Source organism: Corylus avellana, chromosome ca2 (assembly GCF_901000735.1).
Source record: "Corylus avellana chromosome ca2, CavTom2PMs-1.0".
Taxonomy (NCBI): Eukaryota; Viridiplantae; Streptophyta; class Magnoliopsida; order Fagales; family Betulaceae; genus Corylus; species Corylus avellana.
This window is the reverse complement of record NC_081542.1, coordinates 47,187,312-47,201,356: the sequence shown is the minus strand read 5'-3', so window position 1 is coordinate 47,201,356 and position 14,045 is coordinate 47,187,312. Positions and strand designations below refer to the sequence as shown.

At 36.4% G+C, this 14,045-nt stretch overlaps 2 protein-coding genes across 2 annotated transcripts; both read right to left on the bottom strand.

Moving 5' to 3' along the window:
• Positions 1 to 5,193: 5,193 nt before the first annotated feature.
• On the bottom strand, positions 5,194 to 8,684 carry LOC132170059 (cysteine-rich receptor-like protein kinase 15). Its single transcript, XM_059580972.1, has 7 exons — positions 7,853 to 8,684; positions 7,317 to 7,454; positions 7,106 to 7,224; positions 6,675 to 6,885; positions 6,093 to 6,330; positions 5,819 to 5,969; positions 5,194 to 5,717 (listed from the first exon to the last, which is right to left on the bottom strand). The coding sequence occupies exons 1-7, from the start codon at positions 8,682 to 8,684 to the stop codon at positions 5,397 to 5,399; spliced, it is 2,010 nt and encodes a 669-aa protein (XP_059436955.1). The 3' UTR covers positions 5,194 to 5,396.
• Positions 8,685 to 9,869: 1,185 nt separating this feature from the next.
• Positions 9,870 to 13,874, bottom strand: LOC132172038 (cysteine-rich receptor-like protein kinase 10). The gene is made up of 7 exons (XM_059583463.1): positions 13,085 to 13,874; positions 12,306 to 12,443; positions 12,062 to 12,183; positions 11,487 to 11,697; positions 10,982 to 11,219; positions 10,299 to 10,449; positions 9,870 to 10,195 (listed from the first exon to the last, which is right to left on the bottom strand). Exons 1-7 carry the CDS (start codon positions 13,872 to 13,874, stop codon positions 9,899 to 9,901), a joined length of 1,947 nt encoding a protein of 648 aa, XP_059439446.1. The 3' UTR covers positions 9,870 to 9,898.
• Positions 13,875 to 14,045: the final 171 nt, after the last annotated feature.

The following is a 14,045-nucleotide window of genomic DNA, read 5'->3' as shown; positions in this document are numbered from 1 at the left end:
GGTTTGACCACCCTCAAAGGCCAACTTATTATTATTATTATTATTATTCATTCCCCAAGGGCAAGCCATGACGCCACCCCACTTTTGCAAGATGGGGGTGGCCGAACCACCCCATGGCCTATGGGGTGGTTCGGCCACCCCTGGCTGGCCATTGAGCCGCCCCCTATGGCCAAGCTACCCCTTATTTTTTTATTAATTTGGTTTTTATATATTTCTTTAAATCGTAAATAATATTTTTTTATTTTTTTGTTAGTGGGACATGTGTTTCATTTGTAACTTTAAAATCTTAACCATAAACTGAATACTCTCCGATCGATTTTGGTATAGATTGGAAGTTTTCAAGGTAGATGGGTGTTTTCCTTTGTCAGGACTTTCACATCTTGCTTAGTGGACTTTTGATAATTTTTTTTATTTTTTTATTTTTAAATATGAGGAAGAAAATGGGACCCACTTGGTATCATTTTCACGTCTGCTAAGTGATTGTGCCTAACTTTAAAAATTACTAATTAAACTCTATGTAATTTGTAATTGTGATAAATAATTCTATTAGCTTTCAATAGTAATAAAGTGGTATATTGTACAACAAATAATTCCATCCTATAAATTTCAGCCATTTTTCAATATGATAATTATAAAATTACAAATTTATCCACAATAATTTTTTTACAAAAAAGTTTGGACTTGGAATGATCGACTACTTCCGACGGTGCTGGAGGACCTCACAAGGAGGTAGGTGACCCAACTCTTCGAGAGAGCAGGTTTTTTTTTTCCTCATATGAGACCTATTAATTCTGTTTGGACGTATAAGTTGTATATGATTTGGACAGCTAAATATTGATGAGTTGATCACAATCTCTTTAATTTCATACCTGGAGCAAGAGGAGGAAATGTAGGCTCCGAAGCAGCTTTGGGGTTGTAAAATTTGTTCAATCCATATCTAAGAATACAACTTGGTTGCAGAACCCATCCGCCTTGTTTTCCATCACAGCACGTAGGAAGTTGCATTCTGGCGCCTCGGAGACATTCATTGCAATCGGAAACAGTCAGGTCTGGCGTGCACTGCACGAGGCTGTACAGCGTCAGTGACGACATCAGTGAACTGTTGAATTCCTCTTCCTCCGTCGCAAACTTCTTTCCCGTCGAAGAATTGGACGCAAGGGTCGCCAACGAATCCATTGTCCTGCCCAACAACTCGTTGAACCGGACTCTCTCTGCCTCTGGCATAGTCAGCGAGCCCCCGTCGTATATGCCGGGCCATTTGTCAAGGGTGGCGAAGATCGATTGGTCGGAGTAACGTACCATGCACTCTTCGTACCATATTATAGCCCCTGTCTTTAAGATGCAGCGTTGTAATATCTCTTTGGCTCCGCTGGCAACGCAGTCTTGACAGACGGTGGCGTTGACGTCGCCACGGCACAAAAAGATGCCGGAGACCACTCCGGCGGAGGCGTTGGAGAACCCAGTGACGAGGGTGGCGTTAGTGGAAAGAGAAGAGAGGACGAGGTCGAGATTGGATTGGTAGGTGCTGTTGGCGGTGAAGTCTGTCGGTGAGCAACGGTGAGTGTTGTAATAGGGTGCTGCTTCATTGCCACTGCTAAGGCTAAGCAACGAAATCACCAAGAGAGACGAAAGGAACATAAGAAATTTGAAAGAAGGCATATTTGGGCAGTTAATCACCCTCTCTAATCTCTTCCAATATTTCATGTTTGTTTGTTTCATCAATGAGATATATAGATATATGATGCAATTGGGGCCTTTTGACTATGACCAACAAAAGCAGCTTTTATTATTTGTATTTTTATTAGTTTTACTCATCAATTGGGGCCTTTTGACTATGACCAACAAAAGCAGCTTTTATTATTTGACTTTTTACTAGTTTTACATGAGTACTAAGAACATTTTACGGTAAACCTTTAGCACGTACATAAGTGACATTGTAAACTTCTAAAACGTGAAAACCTAACATTGACACCTTTTAAAATTTAAAGGTACAAATATAAAAGTGTCTGAATCTCAGGGAGTAATAAGTGAAGTTAGATTCCTAAATTACTATCAATTTAATACATGGAGTTCTAATTTGAACAATCTGTCTCTTAGATTTATAAAGTATGACAAATTAAATTAAGTATTATATTATAGCTAATCAATTAAATGGCTGCATCTACATGAGTTCTACTATATTAGCATAATGTTTAAATTAAAATAATTCGGATGGATGGAAATTTAGTAATATTTTCGAATGGGTAGGAGTAATAATTCAATTAGAAATTAATATTTAATATGACAGAATTCAAGCCATGCATTATTTATCCTATGCTCATGAAAAAGGGATTGAGTTGGACGGTATAGAACTGGCTGTACGTACCCTACGAAATTTAACATCAACGACTCACTTGTTTCCAACCATTAATACAACAAACAATAAACCAGTTGAACCGTTGTAACGTGTTGACAAAGATTTTCCAATTTTCTTAAAAATGTGAAGAGATCCAAACTCGATCGGTCATGCTCATTTTTCTTTATCGTGTGTTTTGGTTGCTAAAGCATATGGAAAAAAATAGATGAAATTAATGTGTGCAACTACTTGGAAGCTTGAAAATGGCTTTGGTTTCACATTTAATAGAATTGATGCCAACCGTTTTGATCAAGGTCTTCCTTTTGCATTTACTACGTATGGACTATCAATCATTAGTTAGTGTTGTAGTATATTGTAGGATATGATTTGATATTATAATTGATTATAATTAAATCAAATAAAATTTGAATACATTCAATTATGATTTGATTTCATCTCTCATACCATTTTGTATTCTCTCCACCTCCTTATAAATATTTGGTATAAAAAAGTTATCGAATGAAAGTAAATGTAGAAGCACAAAAGGGTAATACGTGGAAGTACATTTTTCAACAAAAAAAAAAAAAAAAAAAAATGGTGTCAAGTACACTTCAAATTTGTGACCCCAAAGTATGGTCCATTCGTATGGACTGGGAGGAGTGGCCTCATTGGAGCCTTGAATCAATGAGGCAAATCAGAAGTACAATGTGCGGTGACTTGAATCAATAAAGTCTTACCGTGTGGTGCTCGGCAGTCTTGATTGTTTTTCCAAACTTGGTTTTTTTGTTGTTAGCGTCCGACTTGGGTTTGGAGTCTTGCACAAACGGACAAAGTTATACTTCGTCAAGGATTTCTTTCTTAGAAGCAGTTTTTTTTTTTTTTTTTTAATCTTTACAAAATGCAAGTTTCCTATCAATCCTTATATTTTTTCACAAAATCTCAACACAGTTTTTCTAATGAAAGGCAAAAAGAGAAGAGAAAAGAAAAGAAATAAGACAAAAATATTTTGGGTAAAAAAAAAAAAAAAAAGATAGTGAAGCTAAAAGTGCTACCTAATGTTCAGGGAAACAACAAAAACAAGAAGAAGTTATAAGAAAACTGTTGTAAATGCTCTTATACTATTTTAATTGTCCTGAAAAATGTTACTCAACATTTTCAATTGTTGTGAATGCTATTGTACTATTGTTGCCATAATGTTTGAACCATTTTGGCATATTGTCGTTAACCAGTCAGTGCCATCGGTTGCTACCCACCAACTCTAGGGAGTTTCCAGGTCACCCTCTCTGCCTATGCCATCGACCGATACTGTCTCCATGAAAAAAATTAAAAAAAACAAATCACAATTTTTTTTTTTTTCTTTAAGTTTGAGTGGATGGTAGAATATATTTTTATATTCAAATTTAATTTGATTGGATCTCTTATCTTTAAGGTAATCATACTATTTTTATATTTATATTATTCTCATCTATGTAGTTTTCTTATAAGTATGATTGTTTTCTATTATCAATCATATTAAATCAATAAAAAAAAAAAAATTAAAAAAGAAAAAAAAAAAAAAAAAAAAAGCTTAAAACAAAATTGTCTCTCTTTTTATTATGTTTTCCTTCACTTGGCGTCTAAGTGATTCAGAAGATATGATAGTATATTTACCCCACTGAGAAAAGTCAAGCAACGAGGAAATTCGTAACGTTTCAGACAAAGTTGGGAAAATACCTCGACAGTGGAACTGTGGAATTACGAAAAATTCCTGAAAATTTTGGAAAAGACGCCTACTTTTACACTTTTCAGTCCAAATATATATATATAATACGTCACACCTCAAATGTGTGCCCACTGCCCCGAAAGTGTCGGCCCACGCAGATGGGCTTCACCAGGCCGCCCCAATTTTCCAGATTTGCTATCTCGGAAGAGCTTGATGGCTTAGGCAGAGTGCCATGAATGTGTGATAATTTTCGCCAATAAAGATCCATGACTATCTCCATGGTGGAGATAGAGATAGAGAGGATGAGATAAATCATCAGTTGACATTGCAGAGGAATTAGAAGAAGAAGAAGAAGATGCCATGATTTGTGGATTCCATGATCATGAAAAAAAAATGCTCTGATAGCTGCAATTGCAGACATGAAAACAGAGAATAAGAAAATTATGGAAGAAGGAGAATATATAGAGAGAGTAGAAAGAGAATGTGAGGAATCTGAATGAATATATTATTATGGTACAATATTTGTATTTGTTCAAAGAAAAAAGAATCAAATATCAACTAGTTGAGAAATTTGGAAAACTGAATTACCTAAAATTAACCAACTCATCTTATCCACTTAACTAACCAACTTAACTATAACTAAACCAGCCCATTCCCTGCACCCATTTGGATTAGGACACATATCCCTTGTAACATGTTAGGAGACATATGTCACAATTTCAATGAGAAGTTGGAACTCAACTCAAGCCAATCTCTTAAATGCTAAACTCCTTGTTAGCTTTGAGAAGTACATATTTCTCCTCGTGAATCTTATGAGCGGTTACAACTATTTACCTCTTATCTAACTATACATCTTCTAATGTATCCTCTTTAATGTATTGTGAAATTATTATCTTCAACTATACAACTACAACGTACGAATTGTTTCTTCATTGTCTTTATTGAGAAGCTTGTCATTACTTCAGTGAGTAGGATCTTTATGATTAGATAATGTCTCAACATGCCCCCTCAAATTCAATGGTAAGGGACAAACGTTGAGTTTAAAGCGAAGAATGATGAATCGAGTTGAAACACATAACGCAACTTGAAAATCAACTTTTATTATTATTATTATTATTTACAAGTATTGATCTAAGGGCTAATTTTCACTGCCACATCATCAAGTTAGTAGGCAGTCGTGCAACAATCTTTTGTATAGCCTCACTCATTCTATAATGAACTGAACATAACTTATTCAAGCCTAAGAAAAAGGAGCAAGGGAGTGTTGAAGAAAAAGAGGTGCAATTGATGGGATTGTAGGTTGATGAGTATCCAATAAGAGATACTTGAATTGGGCAACACATTGTTCAAGTATACAATCTATCGAGGGTATGTAATTGATGCTTCAGACAATGGCTCTGACTTGCTTGTAGATTGATCTGCCTCCAATTCATTTGTTGGCGCATTTGACTCTGTTCTACTATGAAGGAAAAACCCTGGCCGCTGAGGTGATGGTAGAGTAACAGAGTAACTGCTTAGCATGACAACTATTGACGCCATTGTTGGTCTTTCTGCTGGATTTTCCTGAACACAAAGTAACCCAATATGGATGCATCTATCAACTTCATTTCTTGAATAAGAACCTCTCAAACTCGGGTCCAGCAACTCCAAGGATGTTCCATGCCTCCATTGTCTCCAAACCTGCATCAATTGCTCAAATATTCTTATAGCCTCTCACTCATTGGTGATGATGTAGGCATTAGAAAAGAAACAAAAGCTTGCAATGTTTCTTTTATACTCACATGGCTCAAGAGGTTGTCAACAGTGTTGGAAGTACAAAAGGAATCATTTTTCTTGCCACTTAAAATCTCTAGTAGTAAGACACCGAAACTATACACATCAGACTTCACAGAAAATTGTCCGTGTATTACGTATTCTGGAGACATGTAACCACTGCAAAACAATATCATCGGCTCAATAATGTTACTAAAAAGAATATGAAACCTTAAGAATATATGTAATACTTGTAATGATCAAGAACAACTTTTATTTTCTAAATATTGGTAACTAACTTACTATGTCCCAACAATTCTATTGGTGTTTCCTCGAGTTTGATCAACTCCAAAAATTTTGGCCATGCCAAAATCAGAAATTTTTGGATTCATGTTCTCGTCTAATAGAACGTTGCCAGCTTTAAGATCACGATGTATAATTCTAAGCCGAGAATCTTCATGAAGATAAAGAATTCCTCGAGCAATTCCTCCAATAATATTGTATCGTCTTGACCAATCCAAGTGTCTTTGCTTCTCTGGATCTGCACACAAAATTCAATATTCAAATATACGAACCAGAGTAAGATTCATATTTAACTAATGCGTTCATTTCAAATGCACATGCATATATTCTATCCCTTGCAACTTCATAACTCCACAAGACTCAATATGTTAAGCAAAAATGAGCCCTTCTTTAATGAATTTGATCCTTGGAGTTATGATAAGACTTAACAAAAAACACAAACAAACAAGGAAATTGGAGATATGACTAAAAGGGACAGACCAAATAGAAAACAGTCAAGGCTTTTGTTGGGGACAAATTCGTAGACTTAACAAAACACACAAACAAACAAGGAAATTGGAGATATGACTAAAAGGGACAGACCAAATAGAAAACAATCAAGGCTTTTGTTGGGGACAAATTCGTAGACAAGTATCTTTTCCTCTCCTTCTAAGCAAAATCCCAAGAGTCTCACAAGATTTCGGTGTTGAAGCTTTGCTATCAAGACAACCTCATTCTTAAATTCTTCAGCACCTTGTCCTGAGCTTCTTGAGAGTCTCTTCACAGCTATTTCTTGACTATTGGGAAGTGTACCCTAAGAATTACTTTCACCCAAGCGGTTAGTACAATTTTATAAAATTATTGAATTCCCAACATAAGAACTTTTCTTAATCTTGAATTCTTCGGATTTCACATGCAGTAAATGAATTTTTTATGTTGAATTGAATACTCTGTCCTTGCACACACACACAAAAGAAAAAGAAAAAGAAAAGAATAATAACAATCAAAGAATAAGAAGAGTACTAATTCCATACCTTGTAGACCTCACCAAATCCACCTCTACCCACCTTGTTATCATCTGAGAACTGGTTTGTAGCAGCTTTGATTGTACCCAAATCAAATTGCAAGGACTCTATACTTGTAATTTCATTGCCTGCTATGCACACATATATTATTGGAAAATTTGGTGGGTGTGGAAGCACATAACACTAAAACATCAAAAACTATGGATTACAAACTTTTTACCATTTTCATCCACTAGAGTATTGAACTTCTTTCTTACTCTCCTCCTTAGTAAGTAGTAGCTTATAGCAAATAGAACCAGAGAGACAGCAATTAAAGCAACGATGGCTACAATTCTTAGCAATGGGATTAGGCTTTTTCCTGCATAAACAACGATGGCTTTTCCCTTAATAACATATAATCACATGCTTCATAGGAAAGTCACACTGCATGCACCAACCAAGTTGATGTAATTTTCCCTTATTGAAATCATCAAACCAAGTTGATCTAATTTTGCTTTTCCCTTTCCCTTTTCGTAATTGGGGGATAATTCACTCCAATCCTATAATCTTAACTATAATTTCCATATAAATTGACATAACAAGTCATAATTGGTACGATGGTTAAGACTATACGGTTGACAATTAAACCATTAACTAATAAAATTGACATGTCAAATTTTTTACTTAATTATTTAACCAATTATCTTCCAAATTAATCCGTACAAAATTCACTAATAAGGGTATGTAACATTTCTCATAGCAAAGTTTTCACTTTACCTTTTGGTCTCGTGCGTTGACCTGGAGCTGGAGGAGGAAGAAGCACTGGTGTCGGAGCCAGTTCGAGGGTGGATTGTATCTGGTAAAACGGGTACATTTCGTACCTGAGAATACAACTTGGATCCATATATGTGCCACCTAGCTGTCCACCACAACACGCCGCCAGCTTTGCTACGAGCCCCTGAAGACAACTATTGCAGCCAGATAGGGAAAGGTCAGGGATGCATTGGACAAGGCTGTATATCGTTTGCGATTCATTGAAAATGGCTTCTTTCGCTGCAAATTTTTTAGCGCCATAGGAAGCATTTGCGGCCCGAGCCACCAGCTCATTCATTGTGGTTGCCACCAGCTGCCGGAAGCGATCTGGGTCTGTTGCATTGTGCCCGTTCCCCAGATAAAATCTATGTTCTTCGTCGGTGGTGGAGAAGAATGAGGGCCCATATGAGTAGCGTAATATGCAATTATCGTACCATATCACGGCCGCGCTTTCTGAGGGGCAGTACTGCTGAACAACCTCTTTGGTTGCGGTTGCCACGCAGTTTCGGCAGTGATCGGCGGTGACGTCACCGCGGCAGAGGAAGAGGCCGTAAATTGAGGTATCGGGGTCTTGGCCGGCGGTGGTGTTGTAGAAGCCACTTTCGCGAGTGGCATTGGAGGAAAGGGAAGAGAGGAGGTGGTTGAGGTTATTCCGGTAGGTGCTGTTGGCGATGGAAGTGGTTTGGTTGAAACACTTATGGGCTAATTGCCGGTCTGCTTCACTGGTGAAGCTAAGCAAGCAGAGCAAGAAAAGGACCGGAGGGACGAAGCAGACATTGAAAGAAGGCATGGCCATTCTCTTATGATCAAATAATTCGGATGGATAGAAATTTGCTAATTTCGAGTGGGAATAATAATTTAATTATAAATTAATATTTAATGTGACATAATTCGGACGGTACGGAATTGCCTGGACCACAAAGAGTCAACCAATTGAACCGTGTTGACAAAGATTTTCCAATATTCCCATTAATGTGAAGAGACCCAAACTCAGTCAATGCTCATTTTTTTCTTTTTCACAAGTGCTTTGGTTGCTAAAGCATATGGAAAAGTAGATGGAATTAATGAGTGCAACTTTGACGCTTGAAAATGGCTTTGGCTTCACATTTGAATACCATTTAATCGAATTGAAGGCAGTTTTGTATACCTTTTGCCGTGATCTTGGGATTTTTGAATGGGAATTAGCTGCACTTTGTTGAAGGAATTGTAACATACCCAAGGAGAGAGGGCTTCAACGTGGCCCACTTGTCCGAAAAGACGTGACTGTCTGAGGTGCTCTGTCACCTCCAGTGGATGAATTTGTTAAGGATTCTCTTTCAAATATTTTTCCTAAAAACTTGAGTCCAAATTGACGTGTTAGATCCCATCACCTTAAGCTGTTATTTAATTACAAAATAATAAATAACATTTGAAAACGTGATACTATTACTAACACATTATATTGAAGCGAGTTCTTGAAAAAACTTGTATTTTTCTTATTCAAAAGAAAGGAGTATACAAATTAATTTGGAGTAACTCACTTTGTATGAACTGCATAGATAAGATAGCAGACTAAGAGTATGTTCGAAATTGTGTTTAAAAAATAGAGCTTTTAAGTTAAAAAATATTTTTTGGTAAAAGCTTTATTTTTAAGCTTTTGACAAAAATGCGTTTTGACAATTTTTAAGCTTTTTAAACCTTTAAAATTAAGCGTTTTCAATTTTTTTTACCAAACATGTTATTTTTCTTTAAACAGACTTTTTGTGAATTAAACGTACTTTTAAATTTTAATCCTCTCAAACACACACCCAAACAGACTCAAGTCCTAGATAGCAATGGATAACATCATCTCACATTTCTAATGTACTTCAATATTTGTAAGAAACTCACCATCATAGGTTTGTAATTTAAACTTCAGCTGTATACTAATAATAATAATAATAATAAAATAAATGTCAAAGTCCTCAATGAGGCAATTACAAACACATTATTGTTGGTTATTATATGCTGATTTCGGAGAAGATGAGCAAACTATCGAGGGTCAACTTCAGTAACTGATGCCTCATAAAAAGACTCTAGCTCCACTGCTTTGTTCGGCTTTTCTCTACTTCGATCTAAAAATGGTGGCTGCGTAGGTGATGGTAGCGTAACAGAGTAACTGTTAAGCATGAGAACTATTGATGCCATTGTAGGTCGGTTAGCCGGATCTTCCTGAACACACAATAAGCCCATTTGGATGCACCTAGTAACCTCATTTCTTGAGCAAGAATGTCTCACTGTGGGATCCAACAACTCCATGGGTGTCCCACTCCTCCATTGTTTCCAAGCCTGCATTCATTCAAAGTATTTATTTCCCATTATTTTGTCTTTTTTTTTTTTTTTTTTTTTTCATAAAGGCAGGACAAAATTAGATTATCCGATCCATACTCACATAACTCAGCAGGTCCTCATCAAGTTCTGATTTATAGAAACAGCTATTCTTCTTCCCACTTATAATCTCTAGTAGTAAGACTCCAAAGCTAAAAACATCAGACTTTATCGAGTATCGGCCATGTATAACATATTCTGGAGGCATGTAACCACTACAAACCAATACCCCATCAGAACAACGACAACTGAACTAAAAAGATGAGAAGAAAATTATCCAAGGTTGTTCATAGTACCGTATTAGTAGAACTTAGTGTATATCAAGGTAATTGATCTCCTAGCTAGCTAGGATAATGTATTGTGAGTGTACGTATGCTAGAGTGTTGAGTCCCACATTGAGCAAAAATAATAAGAGTAGTAGTTAATACACATAAGTGGAACCAAACTTATTAGCCTAAACTTTTGGGAAGGGGTGGTGCTTAAACATGTATATTAATAATGTGTTTTTTTTGTTTTTTTGACATGTCCACACAAGAGGGGAGAGGGGAGATTCGAATTAGTAACTTCTGCTTCATAAGGCATATATGGTCCACAGCTGATTGAGCTACCCATTTGAGACTATTAATGTGTTTTTGGTGGACTACCATAACCATATATTTTTCTTTTCGATAATTCTCACATACAAAAAGATTATTAGTGTTATTGATCTAGATTATGCAAAAAGATAAAGTAAAGATAAAAACTTACTATGTTCCAACAATTTGACTTGTATTTCCTTGTGTTTGATCCACTACAAATATCCTTGCCAAGCCAAAATCTGAAATCTTTGCATTCATATTGTCATCTAACAAAATATTGCTAACTTTCAGATCACGATGGATAATTCTAATCCGAGAATCTTCGTGAAGATAAAGAATCCCTCGAGCTATTCCTCCAATAATCTTGTAACGTCTTGACCAATCTAATTGTCTTTGGTTTGCAGGATCTATTATTTTGTCAAAATTACTAAAGTTAGAATTAAAGGAACAAAATTCAAATGATTAAGGAAATATAATTTGATTCAATTTCTAAAAATAGTTTAGTCTATTATTTCTTAGAACTTCATGCTCCTTAGCAATGATTTGCAAGTTATTAATATGTATCATGTATTCTTCAACGGCAAATTATATATGCATTCATAATTTAGACATAAAAGGAAAGGTAAAAATAAAAAGAAAAGAAGTGGATGTAATGAAGTTTAGATTGGCCAAACCAAATAGAAAGTAATCAAGGCTTTTGTTGGGCACATATTCATAGATAAGTAACTTCTCATCTCCTTCCTCGCAAAATCCTAGCAGCCTCACTAGATTTCTGTGATTAAGTTTGGCTATCAATACAACCTCATTCTTGAATTCTGCTGCACCCTGTCCATATTTTTTGGATAGCCTCTTCACAGCTATTTGTTGTCCATCAGAAAGTGTACCCTGTGTTAAAATATAAATTTAATAATTAAATTCATCTCTTCCTATTAGTTTCAACTTTTGGGATAAGTAGTTAACATGCATGAGTCGCATGACAAGTTATAAGGGTAGAAATTATGAGTTTGAACTATGTCTCTATAATTCACATCCTATTTCAATTAAGTATTTCACGTATTAGACCTCCTTATTAATAAGAAATTTAAGCCGTTACGTAAGTGGGAGTATTTGAATATAAATTAAATGATTAAACTTTTGAGATAAGATGTGATTAAACACCCTTAAAATATACTTGAACCAAAGGTTAAAACGGTCTCTAGGGTGCATATGAATCGCTCTAAACTTAGCATATATACTAAATAACTCCTACCTTATAAACCATGCCAAATCCTCCTTCACCAATCTTGTTGTCATCTGAGAACTTGTCCGTGGCAGCATCAATCGTATTCAAATCAAATTGCAAGGATTCTATGGTTGTAATTTCAACTCCAGCTACATATTCAAACAGTAAATACAATAATTCTTAAAAATGAACAAAATTTTGACACCACAAAGACTTAAATAGAATTAATTAGATTTCGTGATCAAATAATTTTCTTTTTTCTTTTCATCACCATTTTCTTCGGATAAAGTGTTGAATTTCTTCCTTGCTCTCCTCTGAAGGAAGCAATAGGCAATGAAGAAAAGAACCACAGAGAAAGCAATTGGGATAACAATGGCAACAATTTTCAGCAGCGACGTTTTGCTTCCTCCTACTACAACACCTCCTGCATACAACAATATGAATCATTAACATGCTACATATTAATAAGACAGTCCATTAAAAGTAATCCTTAAATTATGAAAACAAAAAAAAAAAGTTTGATATTCTCTACCCACAATTCTCCGCCCTAAAAAGTTTGAAAGAATATGAAAGTGGATCTCCAGATACTTTGAAAAAGTTACTAGCTAAAATAGGAAAACATGATTCTTTTTTTTAGTTAAAATAAAGAATAAATTTAGAGAGCCCGATGAAAATAATCTTAGTACTTACTTTGAGGGGGTCTTACAATCTTATACACTTACAAAGTATCCTCAAAATATTAGATTGAAGAAATAAGTGTAATTTCTGTGTTTTAGGGAGAAAAAGAAGACCGCGATGGATGCATGGAGATGGAAAACAGGGAATGAAGGGAGGAGGGAGAGGATGGAGTCCATCCCTCCTCCCTTGAAGAGCACACTGACGGTGCTGGAGGACCTCACAAGGAGGTAGGTGAACTAACTCTTCGAGAGTGAACGATTTTTTTTTTTTTTTTTCATATGAGACCTATTAATTCTGTTTGGACGTATAAGTTGTATATGATTTGGACAGCTAAATATTGATGAGTTGATCATAATCTCTTTAATTTCATACCTGGAGCAAGAGAAGGAAATGCAGGCTCCGAAGCAGCTGCGGAGTTGTAAAATTTGTTCAATCCATATCTAAGAATACAACTTGGTCGCAGAACCCATCCGCCTTGTTTTCCATCACAGCACGCAGGAAGTTGCATTATGGCGCCTCGGAGACATTTATTGCAATCGGAAACAGTCAGGTCTGGCGTGCACTGCACGAGGCTGTACAGCGTCAGTGACCGCAACAGTGAACTTTTGAATTCCTCTTCCTCCGTCGCAAACTTCTTTCCCGTCGAAGAATTGGACGCAAGGGTCGCCAACGAATCCATTGTCCTGCCCAACAACTCGTTGAACCGGACTCTCTCTGCCTCTGGCATAGTCAGCGAGTCCCCGTTGTATATGCCGTGCCCTTCGTTTAGGGTGGCGAAGATCGACTCGTTGGAGTAACGTACCATGCACTCTTCGTACCATATTATAGCCCCTATCTGTAAGATGCAGCGTTGTAATATCTCTTTGGCTCCGCTGGCAACGCAGTCTTGACAGACGGTGGCGTTGACGTCGCCACGGCACAAAAAGATGCCGGAGACCACTCCGGCGGAGGCATTGGAGAACCCAGTGACGAGGGTGGCGTTAGAGGAAAGAGAAGAGAGGACGAGGTCGAGATTGGATTGGTAGGTGCTGTTGGCGGTGAAGTCTGTCGCTGAGCAAACGTGAGTGTTGTAAGTGGGTGCTGCTTCATTGCCACTGCTAAGGCTAAGCAACGAAATCACCAAGAGAGACGAAAGGAACATAAGAAATTTGAAAGAAGGCATTTTTGGGCAGTTAATCACCCTCTCTAATCTCTTCCAATATTCCATGTTTGTTTGTTTCATCAATGAGATATATATATATATATATATATATATATATAGATATGCAATTGGGGCCTTTTGACTATGACCAACAAAAGCAGCTTTTATTATTTGTATTTTTATTAGTTTTAC